Raw genomic sequence first — 23,549 nt, 5'->3', positions numbered from 1 at the left:
ACAGAAGATTGTTGAGCCTCTTTCGGTTCAAGGATGAGAGCCTAACAAAGGCGGTGAAATTTGTTATAGGGAGGAGATAAACTATATTAGCCATCGCTATAGAACAAATATGGATGTATATTCATTAATGGTTGTGTGGGGTTTGGAATTTGAAGACTCGATTGATATTGTGAAGAAGGTGATGAAGGCTCTAGTTCCCAAAGAATATCTATTGGGTATGGATACCATATTTGAATGGGCGGTGCCTAAAGAAGGCTTTGATGTGGCTGAAGGAACCAATGGAGAAATTCCAATAGATAATTTGCCACTTGTGCGATGGCAGGAAGGTGAACTGAAGGAGAGGTTCAGGGCACTTGCAAAGCGCGAGTGGGAGGCATTGAAGACCTTCGTGGACCTGATGCGAGTGGAGGCGAAATTGAGGGAGGCTATGGAGGAGGTTAGACAAGAGCTGGGACGCAAACTAAGGCCGAGAAAGAGGAAGAATGATGTGGATAGTGCACTACCCAAGTTATGTGGTGGTTCCGCCTGAATTTCCCATTTATATTGTGTTTGTTTATTTGTCTATTGCAATGTCTGAACTATGGTTTGTGTTCTGGTTCAAATGGTAGTTTTAGAATACTTTCAGAATATGTTAATATGACTATAATCAAGCAAATTTCAGGCTCGTTTTGAAGACTGTTTGGGCCTATAAGGGGGTTTTTTTTGATACAGAAAGGATGTATGGGTTGTTTTTTGATGATCAGGGTGGTTTTCTGGTTGCAATGTAAGTTGGCTACTTTTATTAATAAAATCTAAATATTACCAACCAAAAAAAAACCGAATAGAAACAGCAGTAAGTTCTTTACATAAATTTTTGAATGAAGTTTAGGGATGGCCCATGTAATGTGTCATCCCTAACACAGATACTTTCAGATTAAGCATGGGTGAAGGGCCAGAGCAATTTGCCCTCTCCTGTTGCAAAACTAAAAAATAGAAACCTATGAGTAAGCTAAATAAAATGGTGTTTGAATGATAACTGGTTTTTGAAGATGTGGATGAAGTTATCTGGAAGTGTGAATCCTTGTTCTTGGTGAGCCTTTCTGGCTATCAAATCGGGTGCTTAGATGCCATTTATTTGTGTGGTCCTTCAGTCCCTAACCCAAGTTACTTTTAGTAAACAATAATAATTTATTTTTTAATTTGACTTTTTCCTATTTTTTGAAGATATTTTCAATTTCCACTTCACTTCAAAATAAAATAGAAACAACTATTAAATTTCATGAAATAAATTGAAAAATATTATTAATTAAGCACAAACATTGTTTTGTAATATCTATATTCAACTATTGTTCTTCTTCAGTTTGAATTTAACAAATTTATCAATCATAATTGTACTTCTCTAAGCAATCAGTTTATTTAAATCAAACTAAGAAATGATTTATCTAGTTAATTTAATTAATTAATTTTGAATGGTTAACTCTTTTCCAATTTTAATATATCAGTCAGTTTACCTTGGTAAAATGTATGAGACATCCAATTTATTCATATTTGTTAACCAATTAAATATATTTAAAAGTAGTGTAATTAGGCGGATCAAATCATTAGTTTATTGGACAGCTAATTACTTAAATCTTTCAATATTTATTTCTTAATAGAGTACATTCTCCATTTAGTTGAGAGAGGACATTCTTAAGAGCATAATAGATGGATGACTATTGTATTAAATACAGACAGTCAAAACAAACTTTATTGCTTCAACAGTCACTTTTTCTAGGGTAGAAGCCCTAATCTTCAGCTATTTTTTATCAATATTGTCTCTCTCCTGATCAAAGGTCATAGGGCTGTACCAAAATTAACAAATAGGAGTTCTTACTCAAAAAACAAAATTATAAAACAATTGAATAATTTGACAGGCTATGTAAGAAACTGTGCAAGAAGCTGAAGATCAGAGCAACCCTCTGAGGTGTGTAATTACAACAAATTTTGGTGTCTTCTTTCCTGTGACATTTTTAACTTTAATGATGAATCTCGACTGTCTTCTTGTTTTGCTCTCGATTGTTGATATGCAAGCTTTGTGTTATATACATGTCTTAGCTGTAGAATTTGCATTGTTTGTTATGTTAAGTTCGTGAGTAAATATTTGTTTTAACAGTATATTGCAACCTATGAGATGATAAATTCCTTATATAAGTTAATATTTCAATTAAAAGAGATAAATAAGTAAATCCTTTTCTTTATGAGAAGTCCCTCAAACTCTAATTTTTTAAGCATTTTATTTATTTATATTTACTGTGTAGTATTTTATTGATGTGTGCAGCTAGAATTTAATCAAACATCAAATTTTCGAACCAATTCCGAACTCTGTTTCAACTAAAGAATTAACTACAGGTGGCAATATATAAAACGGTGCATGCATTGGACAAGTTTAAAAACAATTTTGTGTATAAATCTTAAGGAGGGTGTATAAGCTAAATTTGTTCATAATCCTTTAAATGTGTGTGTACGTATGTATGTACGTTAAATATCGACAAATGTATAGACACAGAGAAACAAATATGCAAGTGTTCATGTGTCTGTGCTTGAGCATTGGATGAATGTAACTACCCATGTATGTCTAGACATGGACAAATAATATATACCAATGAAAAGACTCCATGTATACTATTCTGCACCAGTATAATGACATCTGTGCAACCTTTAATAATTTATAACATCCAGGGGCAGGCATTGTCTTCAGAGATTGACAGTTGAGTTTCTTTTGTATTGACATGTGGTTAAAAGGCAAAATACCTGGCAAATGCCTTGGGAAACTCTTGCTAAATGATTCCCGATGATATACATCTATAATACTTACAAAAGAGATTGTGTGGAATATCACATATATGCATTGCAAAATCTGATAAATTGGAGTTATTGAGAGTTTAAAAAAAAAAATTAATGCATTTATGGTGGGGAAAAAACACTTTTCTGAAAGTAAAAATACGAATGTACTTCAGCATACCTGTAATAAAACTGTTTGAAACAGCCTCAATATCACTGGTCATGGACTGTGCTTTGGATCTGAGAAGCTTTGCCTTTAAAATATAATCATCTGGCCATTCGATTCTAAGAGAACCCTCCATTGCTTTGTCACCTGGTGCATTTGAGTTTGCTAACACAGATTTGCCAAGCAGAAGAAGCTGAGATATTCCAAGACAGCACAACTCTGAAAGCCTCTGCTAAAATGAAGCGTAATAAAGTTATTTCAAAAACAGCAACAGGCTCTTAATGTAGATTTCAAAAGTGCCACTAAATTTATAATAAAATTCACAAACTTTTCTACTTGTGCATTCATTTTTAGTACAAATTCACTAATTTTTTGCCCTTACATGCACTCCTTCAGATCTAATAGCCTCAAGACGATCAGCTGTTTTCTGGACTATTTCGTTGAGAGCAAGCCCCCCAAGTGTGGCTGTAAAGCTGCAAAATTCAATATTTATAGATATTTAAGGTCTTCAGACTATAGAGAGACTTTAGTACAAAAAAGCAACATAGAAAACCGATATGCCCGTGGTCAAGTGTTTACCCTGCTGCCATCTCAGCTGCTTTGCTGACACTTGCATCACAAAGAATTTTTATCTCATTTCCATTGCCTGATTCTCCACTTTCAACATTTTTACCCTTGTCAAATTCAAAATTACCTCCGTCACTTTCATTGCTTAATGTAAATACCTGTTGAATCTGCTTGAGCATTCTATCAAAAGCAGCTTTATCTTCTCCTGGTAGTTTTGTTCTTGTTCTATTACACAGTAATGCATAATGATTTGACAAAGCTTCCAGCTCCTGCAAAATAAATCGAAGTTTTTTCAGACCCTTACACAATACTCAATTGCACTTTTAGATAAAGCCATACTGTGGTAGCAAATTACCTCCAGCTGCTCAGGACCTCCATAAATATAGAAGCATCGATCAAAAGTGGCTTCTTCTGAAAATTGTTCCTCAGTCTCACCTTGCTCGATCTCCCTCTCATCTTTCTCAATATCAATACCTGTCTCTGTGGCTAGCAGATCTATAGTCTCTTTACCAACAAATTCAAGAACCTGTATTCCCTTGGCAGTGAGTGCCTTTCCACTCTGACAGAACCAAAAAACACATCATTTAACAGATGTGCATGCTGAACATTAGAAGACTTACAAAATGTTTGAAAAAGAATGTAACCCACCTCTAACAAAGTTGGAGCAAGGGAGCTAGCCTTAATAGGTAGGCCATTTTGCTGAAAAGAATCAGCAAGATTAACAGCAGAATGTTCAATCCTGAAATCCAAGAACCATTAGATACAATTTCAAATTGTCTAACATGAGCCATTAAGTATGATAAAGATATAGTTGTCTCATTGAAAGAAAACAGTCTAGACAAACAAATGATAAGAAACAAAAAATTAAACAAGAAAAATCCTAATCTTGTGAACATTCTTTGCAAATTCAGAACTTCTTTTGACATTAAGAATTGATTACAGAGTTTTGATAAGAAACAAAATAACTTACTACCAATAACTGGGCAACAAAGATTACACTGAGATTAGAAGGATATGACTGGTTTGCGTAGTTTTGAACCATTTTTAACTAAAATCGATCAATAATTGTGTTTCAGGAATCTTAATTCAAAGTAGAATAGATTTGTATTTTAGGATATTTAGTTTGATACATAAAACCAAATCAAAATTGCTTTTATTTGTGCACAATGATGTAAGTTTAAGGCATTGATCAGGAAGGATCTGATGGATAAAACTCGAACAACAAAAAGAGTTTTAGAGCTCAAAGAGAGGATGGCATGGGAATCAACAGACCAGAAGAACAAGACTGCGATCATGGCAGTGTCTGTCGCTACTGCAACCACAGTGGTGTCCAGGTCAGATGCACAACTGCATTAGTTACCCGTGACTGTAAATCCAGAAAGCAAAATGTTTGGACACCATTTCATCTCCAGCAACAGCCATATTTCTTCGACAGCTAGAGAACCTTCCAGCAACTTAAAAAGAATACATTAAAGGGGGTTGAGACAAATGCTTGGATCATTGAGGATTTGGAAATACAGTGAGGAAATTCTGTTATTCAGTAATTATAAGGAGATTGACAGAAAGTAGAGAGCAGTTATTGCTGTACACACCAGTTGTACTTCTTCCAAAGTAATAAAATAAGGTAACAAGATTTGCCACTACCATTCATTCTGGTTTTCCCATCATGGGGTTTCCAGGATAAAAATATGTGAGCTTCCATTACTATTTTTGCAAGTTTAAATTTGTTTATTCACAATATTGCTACCTCTTAATTACCTTCATTTGATTCGAGCAAGTAGAAGCAAAATTAACCTTTATGATTCTTGAATTTTAAGAGTTCAAGAGTTCACATATCTATCAACTCATCGATGCAAGGGATGGGATATCGCTTCCTTATTGTCCTTTCATTCAACATCTGATAATCAATGCACATCCTAAGTGCACCATCTTTCTTCTTCACCAAAACCACTGATGAAGGGAAAGGAGACTTACTCGGCCTTATGTGTCCCATAGCTAAAAGTTCTCTGATGGTTTTCTCAATTTCATCCTTCAAATGTTTTGGGTGTCGGTAAGGTGTAATCATGATGGGCTTGGTGCCCTCTTCAAGCTCAATGATGTTCTATCAGGAGGTCTAACAGGTGGTATGTCACTGAACACCTTTGTATTCTTAACTCTAAGCTCCTAAACATCTGGATGATAAGGTGTTTTATGCTGCTCCTCATATATAGGCATCAATTTACACTCTAATGCCCACTCCACCATGTCATGTTCGACAAGTCTCTCCATTCTTTTGAGAGTGATTAACTTCAAGTTGCTGGCCTTGATAGCTTTAAGAATGCAATTAGTTCCATCAACCCTGAATTTCATCTCCATATCTCTAAGGTTGAGTGTAAATTCACCTATTGCATGAAGCCACGTCATACCAAGTACCACATCCATGTTTCCCATGTTAACCACATAAAAATCAGCTTTGAATTCATAGTTATTGAGTTTCACAGGTAAATCCGGAATCATTCTATCACAAGTGAGAGTGTTACCATCAGCAACTTTTACCCTTATCCCTTCAAACTCTTGAGTTTGAATACCACGCTTCTCTACCAACCGTGCATCGATTAAATTATGAGTTTCACCTGTATCAAGTAAAGAAATGACTCTAAGACCAGCCAAGAGTCCACCTAATACAAGTTACATGTTATAATTACATTTCACATATGATGACGCCCATTTAGGGCCAGACCTAATAACAAGTTATACATTGAACTTTGCAAGATATTGTGGCCAAGGCCGACAGGCCAATTAGCCACCCAAAAGTGCTAGGTCGGCCCTAGAAGGAATCCGACCTAGTTATAACATCAACACTTTGTGCAAGGCAATTCAAAGAATGGAGATTATTCATAGTGTCAAGTTTCAGTAGTTGGATGATCACCTAAAAAGTCCTTATCCTTCACCTAATGGTGAGGCAGTAGTGACTGTGACTGGGAAAAAATTTCTTTCAAAAGTTAAGGATTCTGCAAGTGATGGCTGGGGAGATTCCAAGCTTAATTAGGGTTTGAGGGCTTTAGTAAACTCGATAGGGTTTGAAGAAGTTGCAGATTCAGTTTCTCTAGAGGGTATCTTCATTTTTTACTATTTTGTGCAGCCCCTAAGCAGTCATTGAACCGTCATGAAATTGCTTGCAACATCCTATGTCAAATCTTTGCTAAAAGGGGTACAAAACAAATACATTTCACATTTTTTGAAGTTTTTATTTCACTGGTCGGTATGGCTGGGTACTTTTGCAAGTATCAGTTTGTACCAGCCAACGCAAGGTGTCATACACTAGCACAGGTGCAAGTCAGGTGTCACACTGTCTACCAATTGCACTTCAGTTAGAGTTGATGCTACATGTATTAGCAAATGGTTGGCAATCTTTTGTACTCAACACATAGTCATCATGATATTTCCTTTGTGGTTGGTCTTGTCTATCATTTCTCTTAGGATCCTTATGAGTCTCATTGGAAGGCAGCCAAGCATGTCTTGAGGCATATCTAGGGCACTTCACATTTTAGCATTCACTACACATCATGAGCTTCTTGGATTGTGGGCTTCATTGACTCACATTGGGTTAATGATGTTAATGTTCGAAAGTCTACATCTAGTTTTGTCTACCACCTGGTTCTAGTTCAATTGCATTCTCGCAATAAGCAAAAAAGAGGTCCTTTGGCTTGGCCAATTGACCATGTAGTTTGGCTTTTCTCATGATGATGCTCCTACTCATTGGTGTGACCACACAACCAAGTGGAACATCAATGGACTAAGTATATTGAGATCCACATACACTTAATTCAATAGCTCATCCAGAATGGTATTCTCAGCTTGGAGTATTTGCCTACTAAAGAATTCAAGTAGGTTGTTATTATGCATTTGGCATCACCTTGTTATTTTTACTTGCAATTGATGGTTGGACTAAAGGAAACTGTCCTTGGGAGGTCATCTTGAGTCCTTCCTTCACTTGTACATGTTTTCTTTTTCTCTTTTCTCTTTTTTTAGATAGGAATCTTTTTTACAAGCTTTTCTCCTTTTTCTCCATTTGTGAGAGTTTTTTTCTACTTCTGTAACTAATTGAACCTTATTGTCATGCTTGGGGTGAATGAAGTTGTCCTTGGGAGGTCATTTTGAGTTCTCCTTCCTTCACTTGTACATGTTTTCTTTTCCTGATTTCTCTTTTTTGGGGAGGACATTTTTTTTTACAAGCTTTTCTCCTTTCCTCCATTTGTGGGAGATCTTTTGTACACATGTATCTTTTCTCCTTTCTTTTCCTTCCTAAGTTGCACTTATGGGGATGTTAGTGTGCATGGGTCTATTCCCTAACAAATTTCTCTTTTGGGTATTTTTCACACCTAATTAGTTAAATTTACTTAGGGCTTTTACATTTTGTGTCTCAAATCATGTAATCATAACAATCACATGTTACCTATGTCTCAACCTTGCCCTTGCTTGTACATACAAGGGTTCTACATGTGCATTTCATTCCATTGCATTGTGCACTATTGTATCAAAACTGGCATTATAGCACTTTCATTGCTTCTCTCTTGTGTGAAAAGATTATTTGGTGTTGCAAGTGATCCTTGATCATCTAAATCCTTATGGTGACTTTAACAAAACTTACAAAAGAGATTGTAATATTAAAAAGTAAATTAGAAGACCAAGGTAATGAAAGCTTGAAACTAAAAGCACTCTTCGCAACTTACATTGACAAAGATAAGAGATTTTGCACCTTCATAACCATAATCAAACTCTTACCAAAGTAGAAGTTTGAAAGAAGGAAAAAAAAAGATATTGCTGCAGAAAGAAAAGTAATATGACTATAAACAAACTTGGCATTCTTGTAAAGGATTTTAATAATAATAATAGAGCAATTCAAATTGATGATTAGGTATCAGATGATCAATTTTATGTCAAACCAATCCCAAATATGAAGTTATTCAATATCAATAGTCAACCAAGGTTAAACATATTGATCTGCATAATCCAAAGAATAATTGAAATGTCCCCCTTCTGGCACTCTTCCTCTTGAGAATGTCATTACCTCCAACAACTAAGTTCTCAAGCTGCTCGACAATATATGTGGATTTCTTATCCAAATTGTAAAAGACACTCTCAGAGTTCATGCCAACAGTCCTCAAGTAAAAAATATTTCCATTTTTGGTTCACAAAGATGCCTTGTACTTTTCAGATTGATCTTGGATGAGTCAAGCCTGATTCTATTCATTGATACTCTCAATATTTATCCAAGCCCTAATGTTTATTATATTCTCATGGTGCTTCAAGATCTAAGCCTTTCTAACACAAGAGGGCACGTTACAAACATCATTAATCCCGATTAGTTATTAATTGTCATTACCAAGAGATGAGACCTATCACCTTGACAAGAAGACACTCATATCAAGCATGCCACTTGATCACGCATATGAAAAAACTATCACCCATTCATCCATTCATAAGTATCAAATTATATAATCTATTTTACATTTCAATACATAAATAGTCTATATCTACTGTGTGTATCCAGTAGTATACCATGAAGTCTAAGAAATATTTATCCATTCAATATCTCATACAGTAATCAAGAATCTTTAAATTTACCTAGATTATAAGGAATCAATTAATATTCAGATTGTTTTGGCTTGATAATATTACCATTATGATCCCTATGAGGCTACCTATTTGAGGGAATGTACATCTATAGGCTACAATGCAAAATGAAAAAATGTGCAGAAAGTTTATATTTGTATGTTAGCTATCATATGGCAAGCATGCTACTTAAAGATATTTTATGCATTCATGATTTTTTAACGAAAGCCAGTAGAAAGATTACAGGCAAAACAGAATTTCCCTTAACTCACAAGTATACTTAATTAGACATGACACAGAGAAGACAAAAGAACTCCAAGACCTTAAGAACTTGAAATTGAAAAGAAAAAGAATCCAGCGTAAAATTTGAATCAGTTTAGAACATAAAATTTCTCGATGGTTGACTCACTTCTCAACCCATTTGCTGCCTCCTTTCCAGGCACTGCCAAAAGCTTGCCATGCCCCAGAAGCAATATTCTCCACTGAGCTGTCAAAAGCCTTGAGGCCCTGCAATAAGATCAGAATAGAATCACACTTAAAAGCATAGTAGACATGTCTCTAAAATAAAAAAGAGTGGTTCAAAAATATAAAATGCATTCATGATGGAAAACATCTCAAAAAAGGAAATATATTAACTTTTTTCAAGTTAACATCAAAAACATGTAGTCTAAAAATAACTAACTTATAAAAATTTTGGTATAGGTCTTTAAAAGTAGAAAAATAAGGTGATAAGGTTTGAGGGGGAAAGACGTTGACTCACTCTCTCCAATGCACTAATGTTATTCCTACAGTTTAATAAAAGTATAAAATAATATAATGTATTTTTCTTTTCCAATTTGATGGTTTTCTCTACCATGCTTACAGGCATTTTTTTATGCTTCAAAAGTTCCCTATATTGTAATAGATCTGTTAAGAAAATAACAAAAAATGAATGAAACTTACCTGCCCCAGTAAAGATTCTTGGCTGGCCTTCTCCAGTCGGTCCAATGCAGCTTTCCTACGCTTTTCCTCTTCATTTTCAGGTTCAAGTTGACTATTTACATCTTCTGCCTCTATTCCATCTTCACTAACAGACTCTGATGATGGTTCAGCTGCACTTTGCAAATCTGAAACAACATTTTTAGCAACTACAGAGGCCTGTAGAAGATGCCAAAATGATTTCAAAACTATTAGAGATCATTCAGTAAGTTTACCTACACCCAAAGGAAAAGAAGTGTGGAAATTCGTGAATAAAACAGAAGCAAATCACATAAACCACTAAAATTCATGGATACCATATAATATTTCTTCAGCCCAAGACTCTGGCCAAGCAAAAAGGTATAGGGCAAAGGTTGTCTAATGATCTTTTAACTGTGATTCCATTTTTGAATGAATAGCCGTCACCCTAACACAATTAATCTCAAATGCAACTGCTCCAACATAACATGATGCTCAAAATATACGCTGCCAATACAATGAGAGCTTGTGCTTCTAACAACTAAATCTAAAGAAGAAAAACCCCAAACCATATATTCTAAGAACATATATATTAACCTCCATCCTGAGAAATAATCAGAGAAAGGAGTTATTATTATGTACCCTAGACAAAAACAGGCAATTGGGGTATAACATACAAGTACATCAGCAAGCACTAACAGCAATCAGAGTGCTGAAATAGCTACTCCTACCTTTTTCCTAACCAGACATCCTTTTCATTACCATAAGAATTACTGATCCAGAATTGACCAGGTCCACTAGACAACATACCAAACTGTTGAAACTTTGATGTATTATTGGCAGAAACAACTAATTAAATCAATTGTTTTGCATGAATATAATTCTGGAATTGTACCTGTTTGAATCATGAAAGAACAGTAATAAAAATAATATAGACAAAAAGCACAATATCTGAATAAAAGAACTAACTACTGGCACTAAGTTAGGGAGGTATGTGAAGCCATATTTAATGAGAGATGTATGCTATTAGTCTCTTCTTACTACAAAATAGTTGCAATATCTGAGAAGAAATGTGATGCCACTTCATTCTACACTCTGAATTATGCTTAAAGAGAATGAGCATAAATCCCTCTGTGCTATTATCAGGTCTCCGCTAAGTGGAACTTTGTGTAGCTGCATAGGGAACAGTTGAAGCAACTTGTATGTAAAATCCAAAGAGTTGAAGTAGAAAAAGACACATGTCAAGAACCAAAATTTTGACTTCCAAACCTTCCAGAATTCTTGATAAATTTTGGTATTCTGCATTTTCAGGGCCCTTCAGATCATTATTCAGAAAATCTAATGTGCCAAAGTGAAGATTAATAACTTAGGGAAATTCAACTTGTTGACATATATTAGGTTTCAGCTTCCACACGCTGGTAAAGAAGATGCAACCCCAACAAGGTGAATATCTTAAGGGAGGTACCTCAAACTGCCAGCAGCATTAGTACTTCTACTAGTGCAAACCTGACTAGGAACCTAAATTAAAAAAGCAATACTAGAGCACATGTACTTCAATCTCTTAGTAACTATTTATTATAGCCTGTAACTAATTGAGATAACCACTTTCTAGACACAAAAGCTCCACATACTCTAAAACTCAATAGTTGAAATTTGAATACCACACGTCCTAGCACTGATGGAAATTTTGGAAGAAAAGATGGATATAAATCATTCTGTTGAAATTAGCATTATACACACATAGTTGAATGGTTAAACATGCAAAATTACATTTTGTTGAGAAATGTACAGGTTTTGAGAGGGATTGCAAGGATGCCAAAATCCTCGATTACCATTATATCAGCCAACAAAATTACCAAATTTCCAGAGCACCTTAGTACCAAGGTGTATAACCATTGGGTAAATAATATAGCCAGCAAGAGACAAATGCCTAGGTGCTTAAGGATAGAATTCAAAAAATTACAAGAAGCCTACAACAATAATGTACCTAATTTCAGAAAGGCCAACATGCCGTGGCATTGAAGTAGGCAAGTGCACACTTTTCATGACGGTTAGGCACAAAGCTTTAAGAATGCCGGAAGAGGAAAACATTTAATTGTCAAGGAAATAAAAAATTAGGAAAGGCAAAGTGTCAAACATCATATATTACAAACTGATTTGCATGGAGTAATTAATTCAGATATATCATCTCTATATTACTATTCTTTAATGGAGATCAAACTAAATGATTTCAGTGCTATGTCATATAATGGGGAAACAAGTAAAGTTTCCAAAATGGTTATGAGCTTAAAAACATACTGTCTTCAAAATCTTGGGAAACGGGCAATTTTCTTTCATGGTATATCTTGGACAAGGCTAAGAATTGCCTTTCACAACAATTTTGGTAAGATTGAGCCACAATCTTTGTTGACATGAACATTTATTTTACTAGACTAATTTCATTTTGTGTCCTATTCACACCTGACATTTTAAGTTTACTTAGGGAATTTGTAGTTTACTTGTTTGGGGGAGACGTACACATATGACTACATTGAATATCCCCTTTTGATATATACCTGATTTTGCCTAAAAATAACAATTTCAACAAAATGCAATTCATTTACAAATAGAATTCTATAGTAAAATTACATAATTGTAATGCCAATTTAGAGAAAATCCTAATTTAGGTCTTATAAACAAGGTTGCACCGAGACGGGGGTACTTGGAGACTCTAGAGACTGGTACCGTACTGGTACAGCTATTTTTCAAAATAGGAGATGGGGGTGCTTGGAGATGCCAAATTTTTTAAAAATTATTTAATAATTTATAAAAAATCAAAATAGGTGGTATATTTGTAAAACTAAATATGAATATAGACAAAGTGTATCAGGAATTGAAGGCAACGGCCCAGACCAACAAGCTGAATCTTTCAACACTACAAATCCTTTTGCTATTCTATGTAATTATATATAGGAGAATGTTAATAGAGATTATATATATGAGAATGTGAATATAGATTATATATATGAGAATATGAATATAGACATACTCACAAGAATGAAGAAAGAAAATGTATTTCATAGGAAAACTCCCGACTATCAAGGATCTAATAGAATTCACCCCCATTGTGTATACCGCAAAGTCTACATAAAGGAATTAAAGGAACAACAAGAAGAATATAGAAAATATGAATATCTTTTGAGTTTTGCATCAAATTGTAAATAGCCAAATGACAATTACTTGTGGTCTCATTAGCTTGCATTAACTCCTGCCCTGCATTGGCTGTCATTTTCCCTTCTGTACTGTGTTTAATTTCCAGCTTCCCAGTGCATCTAACTTTTAGTTTTTAGGTTTTTTTGTTTATTAGTGTGGGAATCGGTGCCTTTTGCATGTGAGACAGCAGGAGTCTTCGGGAGACTGCGGTTGAAAGCCTCTTGCAATTGGAGAGCAACAATGAAGCAATTTGATATGACCAATCTCAAGCTTCTACACTATTTCCTCAATCTTCAAGCCCTTCAATGTTTTGAGGGGATCTCTATTTTTCAACCAAAGAAGGGACTTGACTTGCTTCACCATTTTGGCATGGCTAATTACAAGCCTACCCCACACCATTTCAATTAAGTGTCACTATTTGCCAATTGCACTACACCCAAGGTTGATGCTAAGCAGCTATATTGAATTGACAATTGATTGGCAACCTTTTGTACTTGACACACGGTCATCCTAATATTTTATTTGCAAGTATGCTTGTCTATCAATTCTCTAATGAACCTCATGAGAATCACTAGAAAACAGCCTCGTGTATTTTGAGGTATATTTGAAGCAGTACACATGCAGAGCTTCTCGAATTGTGGACTTCACTAACTCAAACTAGGCTAGTGATGTTGAGGATCAAAAGTCCAGCTCCAGTTTTGTCTACTGCCTTGGTTATGGTCTTATTGCATGATCTTGCAAGAAGCAATCTGCTATAGCTTTATCATCACAAACGTCAAGAATCAAGGTGTAGTTTTAGCTAGCTATGAAGTTATTTGGGTCAACTGATGACAAAGTTTGGTTTTTCAGATTTACCTTGATCATCCCACTATACTTTGGTGTGATAATTAAAGTGCCATACACATTTCTCACAACCCAATGGAGCATCAACAAACAAAACACATTGAGCTTCACATGCACTTCCTTCAACAACTCCTCCAAGATAGTGTTCTCAACTTGAAGTATTTTCCTATAATGGAGCAAGTTGTCAACATCTTCTCTAAACCTTTGTCATCACCTCGTAATTGTTAGTTGCAATGAATGCTAGGGTGAAGGAAGTTGTCCTTGGGAGGTCATCTTATGTCCTCCTTCCTTCAAATATTTTTTATTGTTTTCTCTCTTTTGGAGAGGAATTTTCCTACGGATTTTATTTTTTCTCTATTTATGAGAGACCTTTTTGTATATGAGTACCTAATCAAGTCCAATTGTCAAGAATCGTCTTTAAATCTTTTTCTCTTTTTCTCTTTGCTTACCTCGCTAAGTTGAACCTAAGGGAGGTGTTGGTGTGATCATGTCTACTACTAGACTACTTTCCTTTTGAGTTTTATTCATGCCTAGCATATTAAGTTTATTTAGGACATTTGTACTTCCCATGTTTGATGGAGATGTACTACACATGTGACCACATCTCCTATTATCCCATATTGATTGTACATTTGTATCTCTTAGTGACGTATCCTATATATACCCACTCTAGCTCTCATTTGAGTATCTTTTATATATCTTTTGTATTGCATGTTGCATTCTTTATACAAAATTTGGTTTTTTAGGTTCTCTATGATTAGATTTTAGGCATTATCTATATTGTGTAATCTTGGGCTACACTTTTACGATTTGATCGTGTCACACTCGAATGTACACACTAGTAAACATGGGTCATGCTAAATTGTACCCATGATCGTTACACTGCAACCTTGCCAAATGGTAGTTAAGGCATTGTGCCACCTGATTTTGCAACGAGGGGATTTCTATTACACTAGATTTGCTAGTGACATGCCCTAGCATTGTCCAAATTTGTTTGTGACTTACACCTTGTGAGGATAGAACTCAAGGCATTAATCATCATAGCAATCACCCCACCTTACCACTAAACCATAGCATGCTCAACATAAGCTTAAGGAAATCGTTTCCATCTAGTATTGTTTAGCATTTTAAAACCTATATGATGTAGGAGCATCTCGGTTTACGGGCGATCTTCCACCACCCAAAAACAAAACAAAGGTAGGCTATTGTTTAGTCCTTAATGTGAGGTTGGTAAACTCACGGATAAAACAAGGATTTCCCATACGTACCAACTATTCATGTAACAGAGCATTCATATATCAAAGCATAAGTAACAATAACAAATAGCTATACCAGAAGAATGATATCTTTATTGAATTCTCAAGAATATGTCAGTACAATACCATCCTTGCCAAGGTTCCATCCGAATCATATATAGACTCAATGGTTGGCCAAGTTGCCAACCGTCACTAACTACCATCTACCCCACGGGAACCTCTTGACGACTCAAACATAAACATAAACATAAACATAATCATAAACATAATCACCCAACCCAACTACAAACTAACATGGGATATTGACCCCTAACATCAGCCCCCCCAAAAAAGTAGTCGTCTTCCAAACGACTAAGACAATAGGAGCTGAAATACAAAACAAAAGACTAGGACTGAGAAGGGGGAGGAGGTGTCCCTGTAGTGGTCGAAGAAGAAGGTTGTTGCCCTGTGTGGACTCTAAGATTCTTCTCTGCCATCAGTTGTCGTTCCCGTGCCTTCTTCACCATGTGTGCGACCTCCAACAGTTTTTTGTCTTTTTGCTCCATCTGTAAGGTAAGCTCGGCCACTTTTGCTGCCAGTACTTGTACCTCCTTCTGCATGTTGCAACGGGCCTCATATGTAGTCACCTTCGTTTCTAGCTCCACCCTCAAGTTCTTCTCTACTGCGGCTAGTTGCGCACGCTTCTCCCCTTCCTTCTCTAGTTTTGCCACATACAATCGCTAAGCCTACTGCTCCATCTGACTCTATTGCATCTCCAGGTACACATCCGGAAAGGATCCTTCCATACTGCGCAAGGTGGCGCCCAAGGTGCCCCCTCCTTCCACCAGTCGCATGCACGTCCATTCCTGTACCATCTTCGGTGTACTACTATCTAGCCACCCTTGCAGCTCGAAGTGGCATGCAAACTCGTTTGCACATCCAGAAGTCATCAAGTGGCCCAGTTTCTCTGCGTCGACAAAGTTGTCGGCATCCATCTGCCCAGTCAACTGAGCCATTCCACGTGCTACATCCGAAATCCCCTACAGCTCCCCAAAGAACCGTTGGAGCAAGCCAGCCTACTGGATCGCTAAGGTCTGGTGGAATGAGGTGAAGTCCTACCAGTAGTCCTTTCGGCCTGCTTTCCCCAACATTGATGATCTTCGGGCTCTACCCACAACTTCCTGTTGCTCTGTTCTTCTCCTCAACAGACATCCCCTCATCCTAATCTGTGATAGGGGTAGTCCTGTCCTGTGTCTGGTTTGGTCCAACGGCCATGGCGTGTGGTGAAGGCGAGGGGGGAGGGTGAGGTGTGAGTGCAAACTACCCCAACCACCCATCCAACAATGCATCTATATCCTCATCCGTCAGTGTCTCCAGTACTGCCAGCTCCTCCAGATCATCTCCCATCAACGGCACATCCCCTGACTTATCTTTCTTCGCTGGCACCGTACTAGTACTTGCTGGTACCGTACTGGTACATGTTGGCATCGTACTAGTACCTATTGGTACCGTACTAGTACCTATTATACGAGTGCCTACTGGTACCATACTAGTACATGTTGTGCCCGTACCTGAACCTGTCGTACTAGTACCAATTCCATGTACAACTACCTCTTCTTCCCCTAGTACGGCCATCTCCGGAGCTATTTTATTCGAACTATGATGTACGGCCTCCTCTGCCACCGTCCGGTCTGCCATTCTGGTACGGTCTGCGGCTGGTACAACTTGCGACTCAAGTACAACTAAACTTATTTGCTACATTGACACCCGTCGTTGTGCCGGTGGTTCTCCTTCATTGAATTTTCGGAATAGCACCCCTACTAGTCGTATGTCTCCAACCAGACTTGCTACTGTAAGAGCTTCCTGTGGTACGAAGTGTGCTGAAGAGGATAATTTTGAGGGTGTAAATTTCACCCACATGCTCTTCCATTGTGCCCCTAGGCCTCCATGTTGCTCTTCCTCTTCCTCCTCTTCCTATTGTTACGATTTCGCTTTCCCTTCATCCTCTCTTGTTGTGTGTGGTGCCATACGGAACCCCTCATCGCCACTTTCCTGCTCCTCAGTCTCTTCAGCCTCTTCCTTAGAATCTTCGATACTGCTGTCATCTTCCACCTCCACAGATACATCCAACTTTCTCCTCTTTGCTGGTTGCGCGATGTGCCCAAGCGTGTCCAGATGGGCATAATAGTACATGGTGGGCTTATTAGGTTCCACCCTTTCGCGCGGTTCAAAAGTTCCCCACATTTCTGGCGATACTTGCAGGCGTACGGCATCCAGAAATAGGCTAATGGCATGGTAGCACATGTAAAATGTCTTGTGTTCCAGCTTGAGGAAATCATGAATTCTTTCCGCTAAAAGTTGCCCCCAGTTGTACACTTTGCCACACTTAATCCCATTCATTAACCCTATCATCCAGACGGCTATGTTGGATGCATGGCTGGCTCCTGTGAGGCGACTTTTTACCAAGTCCATCAACATTCTCCATTCTCCTGGTGCGATAAACGCACGCTTCAACCCCCTACTGTCAAACAAGGTGCTTTTCCATTGCTCTTCTGTGAGGTCATCCTTGCATACCAAATCCATCAACCACTTCTTCTTTTCCTTGGTGAGCTTCTTGGTTGGTTTCGCTGCAGATGCCCCCTTCTCGGGTATACCAAATACCCTCCTGAAGTCTTCTGGTTTGACTGAAACTCGTACCGTGCATCCCTGGAACTGAATGATGGAAGCCCTTTCTTGCCGATTGTATCCAGATACCATAGTTCATAGCACTGACTCAAAATCCTTGATGTTGAATGTCGGCATCTAGATGGCATGGTCTACCTGAGCTTTTCTGAGGGAATCCTTTATCACATGGTCAGGGGAAGTTTCCTCACACCAAGTATGGCATTTGCTGCCAGTCACACTCTCAAAGGCTACATTCTTCGTCGTGATTCCCTCTGGATCCTTCTGCACTTTTGGCGTGATTTTGGCCTTCTTGTTGCTGCTGGCTAGATCTGTAGCTATCATGGTTGCACTGCAACTGCTTTGCCCTGTTCTCCTGTCTTTGTCCCATACTTGACCATTATTATAATCGTCTGAAAGTGTACTCCGCCAATTTGTACAGCCCATTGTACTAGCCGCTACCTCTCCACTGTACGGATTCCATAGCCTTCCTTCTCCTGACCGTACAATAAACTTTGCCTATTCCATTTTCCAAAAAACGCTTTCAATTTTCATATATGCCCGTTCTCTGCATGTACGGACTTCCCTGTGTCGGCCTTCGTACGGTACCATACAGTATTTGTCTCCCTGTCCGTACGATTTTTCCCTCCTCTGCGTCGGTAGTCATACGCTATTGTACATCCCTCTCAATTTGCCGTACGTTCTGCAATTCACCCCATACGGACGACTATGTCATACGATGTACTGTGAACTCCGTACGTCGTACGGATTAGTCTGTTGAGATCGGCACAAACCGTACAGGTTAGGTGTGACCGTCGTACGTCGCTTTGTGCTACAACTGTCGTATGTCGTACGAACTAGATGCTTGGCCCTCGCATCCTTATGTTCAGGCAATCCGTACGCTGTACGGACTAACTAGTAACTCCTTCCACGCCTCCTCATGCTCGTCCATACGATCAGTCTGTACGTTGTATGAACTTAGTTTCTTCCTTGTGCCTAGCTGTACGGATCCCTGCCTTCTTCCTCTCGATTTCGTCCTACTACCAAGTTTGCTTGCATTTCTTCTCTGAGCTGTATACAAATGGGCTTCCTGGGGCTCTTTATAATCACTTGCTTTTGTCAAGGTTAGGGTTAGGCCTAAATGCTTCTTTAATTTTATATAAAATAAGTGCCTTTTTATTAAATGCGTTTTTTTCCCTACTTACTTCCATCACTTTTGCCTTATACTTTAATTTTTTAATACTTGTTGTCCCTGGCCTTTTTCTCCCTTCCATATATTTCCCTTTCCCAATTTTTAATACCCCTTTTCTTAGCAATTGTTTTAATTCTTTTATTCGACAGCACTTTTTAAATGCAATTCTTCGTACCTTCAGTTTACTAAGGTATCCCGGGGTTAGGTTGCACCGTTTAGATGGCCCTTTGGGCTCCACCGGGTAGCTTATTGCTTCTACCAATGCTGTTGAATGATCTTTCCGCCCCCTTAGTTTCCTCCTCGTTGTGCGGGTACTATATTTCTTCCTCACTCTTCCCTTGCCACTCGTCCCAACTTCCTTCCGCCTTTTAATTGACCCTTGGTCGGTGTCCTCGTCTCCTCTGCTCCTCTTCATTCCTGAGGGGTCATTCTGGGTCTTCAGTTTTATCTCCGAATCCTACAGCCACATACAAACGTGCGGCAGCTTCCTATAGCATTCTTGTGCACAACACAAACCCACGTACGCCAGGTCCCATATCTTGTCAACTAGCGGAGCGGGTCCCACCCCCTTATATCGCTTGTCAATGTAGCGACCTTTGTACTATTGGTATCATTTTACTTTCTCTCCGTCAACCTCTGGTGGTCTCGCAGGGTTAGGGATTACCCGGTATAATGAATTGGGTCCGGCTTCCGCTTCACCTGGCTAGGAGGCGATGATGAATAAATCTTCTGTTTTCAGCACCATTTTTAAACAGGGGCCCAGGGTTGCCCCGTACTCCAAGTCCAGTTCCGCCTCCAGGTCTTCAGGTTCCTCCTCTTTATTTGCACTCTCGGCTTTCTTTCGGGCTTCAACCTCTTCATCGATATTGTATGCTACGTACCCTTCTCGAGGACCTTCATACGAGGCTTGCTTCTTCCAATGTCCAGAAATCCGCACCCATACAGTTGGGTCCCCAAAATACGCGTTTGTGAGGTGCTTGTGGTTCCTAGGAACCGCAACACCCTCCACCCGTTTTGGCACAAGCCGTTCTTCCATGGCTGCAAGAGGTTTTGCCCAATCTTCATCCCTTCGGTAGGGCTCTGCTTGTATCACCGTGTCTTCATCGACTTCCTTGCTCTGGCCAATGGTCTAGTCCCCTTTTGTAGCGTACCCCAGCATGTTAATCCCGATCACAGTTTTGTCCCGTTCCTTGTAGACTTTCAATTTTGAACCATTCACTGGGTCCCTGATTGGATTGTTATCCAGAGTGGATAGCTTTACCGCCTCGTTCTTGCCAACCTCTCTGATCTTATAGGGTCCGAGCCAACCAACTGCCCCGACCGGAAGTTGACCCGCCGTAGGTGCTTGTCATGCCAGCACTTCCGTCATCGTTGTGCTACCTCCGTTGCCCATTGTGCCATTATTCTTCGTTCCTCCAGTTTCATCAGGCTGTCAAGCCTTGCACTCAAGCTTTCTTCATCACCAAGTCTATTATCCACTGCCACCCGGAGGCTAGGTACGGTGTACTTGACCGGTACCACTGCCTCCTGCCCATACGTGAGCTGGAACAAGGTATGCCCCGTGGTGACCTTGTAGGTTGTGCGATAGGCACACAGTATGGCAGGTAGCCTTTCCTCCCAGTCTTCCTGCTCCACCCAACACGATTTGTAAATTATTCACATCAACACCTTGTTGATTGCTTCTGCCTGTCCGTTAGCTCGGGGGTAGTACAGACTAGAGAGATTGTGAAAGATTTTGAACTCTAGGGTCATGGTACGGATTACTTGGTTGACAAAGTGCACTCCCCTGTCACTGGTGATTTGAAGGGGTATCCCATACCTCGTGACGATATGTTCATACAAGAATCGTGTCATACTCAGAGTCGTGTTATCTGGCAAGGCCCTCGCTTCTGCCCACTTGGTGGAGGTATTCCGTAGCTACTACAATATATTTGCACCTGTGCATGCTACTCGGCTTCAAGGGTCCTACAAAGTCCAGACCCCACCGTTCAAATAGCTCCTGTGGTTGTGAGGGAAAGAGGGGCATGAAGTCCTGCTTGAGTGGTTTTCCTGCACGTTGGCAAGTGTCACACCCAACCACCCACTCTCGAGCATCAGTGTGTAGAGTTGGCCACCACAAACCGGCTAGAAGTACTTTCCTAGCAGTTGCATCTAGTCCCATGTGTCTGCCTGCCAACCCGTAATGTGCTTCCTTCAACACACTAGGAATTTCCTCCTCCATAACACATCTTCTCAGGATTTGGTCGAGGCCCATCTTATATAATAGGCCATTGATTAGCTGGAAAGTCTTACTCTTCAGTGCCAGCTTCCGTCGTTCCCCCGAGGCATCTCCCTTGGAAATGTGGAAGTAGAGAGGTATTGGCCGATCTTCTCGTACCACGATGGTAGAACTGCAATTTGTAACAAGTGTGCATCTAGGAAGTCCTCGTTCACCCCTTCGGCCAATTCTCCTGATCCGATCCTTGATAGTTGGTCGGCTATCACATGGGACTTGCCTAGGCGCACAATAATGGTGAAGGTAAACTCTTGCGAGAGTAGTAGCCATCTACTTACTCAACCCTGGATAATTGGTTTATTTACTAGATACATTAGTGCCTGATGGTCCACGTAAAACGTGAACGGAGTAGCCAACAGGGAGTGGCAAAACTTTTGTACCGCATACACCATCCTGAGTGCCTCCCTCTTCGTTGTGTTGTAGTTTCGTTCAACTTTAGACAAAAGTCGACTAGCGAAGAAAACAGAATGGTCCAGTCCTTGCGTCCCTACTAGTGCGAGGGTGGCACCGATCGTGAAGTTGGAGGCATCGACGTGTACGTGAAACTCCTTATTCCAATCCGGGTACACCAATATTGGTGCACTTACCAATCGATCTTTCAATTCCTTGAAGGCTTCTTCCTGCTTCGTACCCCATACGAACGGCTCTCCCTTCCTTGTTAGCTTATCTAGGGGCCAGGAGACTTGTGCAAAGCCTTTGATAAATCTCCGGTAGTGTTGATGTGTCTTTTGTACACATACGAACACAGAATAAAATACCTAAAGGTACCTTATCCTCTCTTGAACAAAGTTTCCTGACTGCTGAAGATTTCACCGAAGGATCAATCAAGGCAACTCCAAGGTTCTTGTATGTAGGTTCTCTACGTGTGGATAAGCTTCTCATGGTATGATGTGAATTTGCTGGAATCACAAGGGGACTTACGTTTGACTACCTGAACGTCTGATTTGCTTTGGATATTGCTGGAACGTGAGATTTTACTGGCCGTTGATTTTGAAAAAAAAGGAAAAAGGAGAAAGGTTGAAACAAGACCTATTTCTAATACTAAGAATGTAAGAGCAATGAATGACCTTTGATCAAATTCTAACTAAGTCTTGCTTTGACATCCTAAGACCATCTCCACAAGGTTAGTGCGATCTTCTGAGGAAAGCTTTATGATGTTCAGATCACCGCTACAAGCATGGACACCATCAGGCTGATGCATATCAATGAAGAAACGACAATTGAAGTTAAGCTTAAGCTGAATGATTCCAGTTGCCTACACAAGGCAAGTCTGCAATCAACAAACTGCTAGTAGTATGGATATACATATTTCACCATCGATCATACACATTTCTTCCACTCATCTAATAACATGAAATCAAATTTGAGAAGTATAGAGACCATGCAAATTGTTGAATCGACCCATAGAATTCACCATTTCTTCAATGAAGTTTACAAGTCCTTTACAACATCTTGGCAACAATCTTTGCCTTCTCTTTCTACTCTACTCTAACTATTTCCTATTCTATGACTATTCACTATTATCTATTCTCTATTAACCAACTATTAACCCACTATCCACTATTAACCTTTACAAATGAGGAGCTTGGGCTTATATAGAGAAACCCTTTACAAATAGACGGCTCTGATTGATTTAGAATCAATGGCTAGGATTACAAGATAGAAACCCTAATTAGGGTTTGTTACAACAAACTTCCTTAGCCAATTAGAAAATTACATTCCAAGAGTGAGGACTAATAAGAAGCAGGGGTAGGTACATCAAAGTTTGTGCCGCCTCCAGTAAATCAGGTACATTGAATCTGGTCATGCTGAGGTGGACCAATCCGACTGGAAGAATGATGACCGGGATGCCACCTTGTCTGACATTTGTAACTTGGTTGATGTTCAATTTGATAAAGTTGAGAAGCTAACTTTAATTAACTCTTATGAAACTATCTGCTTCTTCAACGTACCCTGGTACCGACCTTGGTTGATTCTCCTTTGTCTTTGATGTGTTTGATGAATGGAGTACCTTCCTTGAAATGCTGGCAACGCCTTTCATTGTCATCTTGTGGTTCCTTAGTGTGGCAAAGTGAAAGTTCTGGAGGT

At 39.0% G+C, this 23,549-nt stretch overlaps 1 protein-coding gene across 2 annotated transcripts in view; it reads right to left on the bottom strand.

The window, feature by feature from the left end:
- LOC131050105 (uncharacterized) overlaps positions 1-23,549 on the bottom strand; it is a 66,306-nt gene that overhangs the window by 26,464 nt on the left and 16,293 nt on the right. For both annotated transcript variants that reach the window (XM_057984256.2, XM_057984255.2), the window contains exons 2-8: positions 10,070-10,264; positions 9,537-9,634; positions 4,181-4,271; positions 3,888-4,091; positions 3,545-3,801; positions 3,348-3,438; positions 2,981-3,194 (exon numbers count right to left, since the gene is read on the bottom strand). In XM_057984256.2, coding sequence (XP_057840239.2) covers positions 2,981-3,194; positions 3,348-3,438; positions 3,545-3,801; positions 3,888-4,091; positions 4,181-4,271; positions 9,537-9,634; positions 10,070-10,264 — 1,150 coding nt within the window. The remainder of the gene's footprint in view (positions 1-2,980; positions 3,195-3,347; positions 3,439-3,544; positions 3,802-3,887; positions 4,092-4,180; positions 4,272-9,536; positions 9,635-10,069; positions 10,265-23,549) is intronic.

Source organism: Cryptomeria japonica, chromosome 9, assembly GCF_030272615.1.
Source record: "Cryptomeria japonica chromosome 9, Sugi_1.0, whole genome shotgun sequence".
NCBI classification, from domain to species: Eukaryota; Viridiplantae; Streptophyta; class Pinopsida; order Cupressales; family Cupressaceae; genus Cryptomeria; species Cryptomeria japonica.
This window is presented reverse-complemented; position numbering and strand designations above follow the sequence as displayed.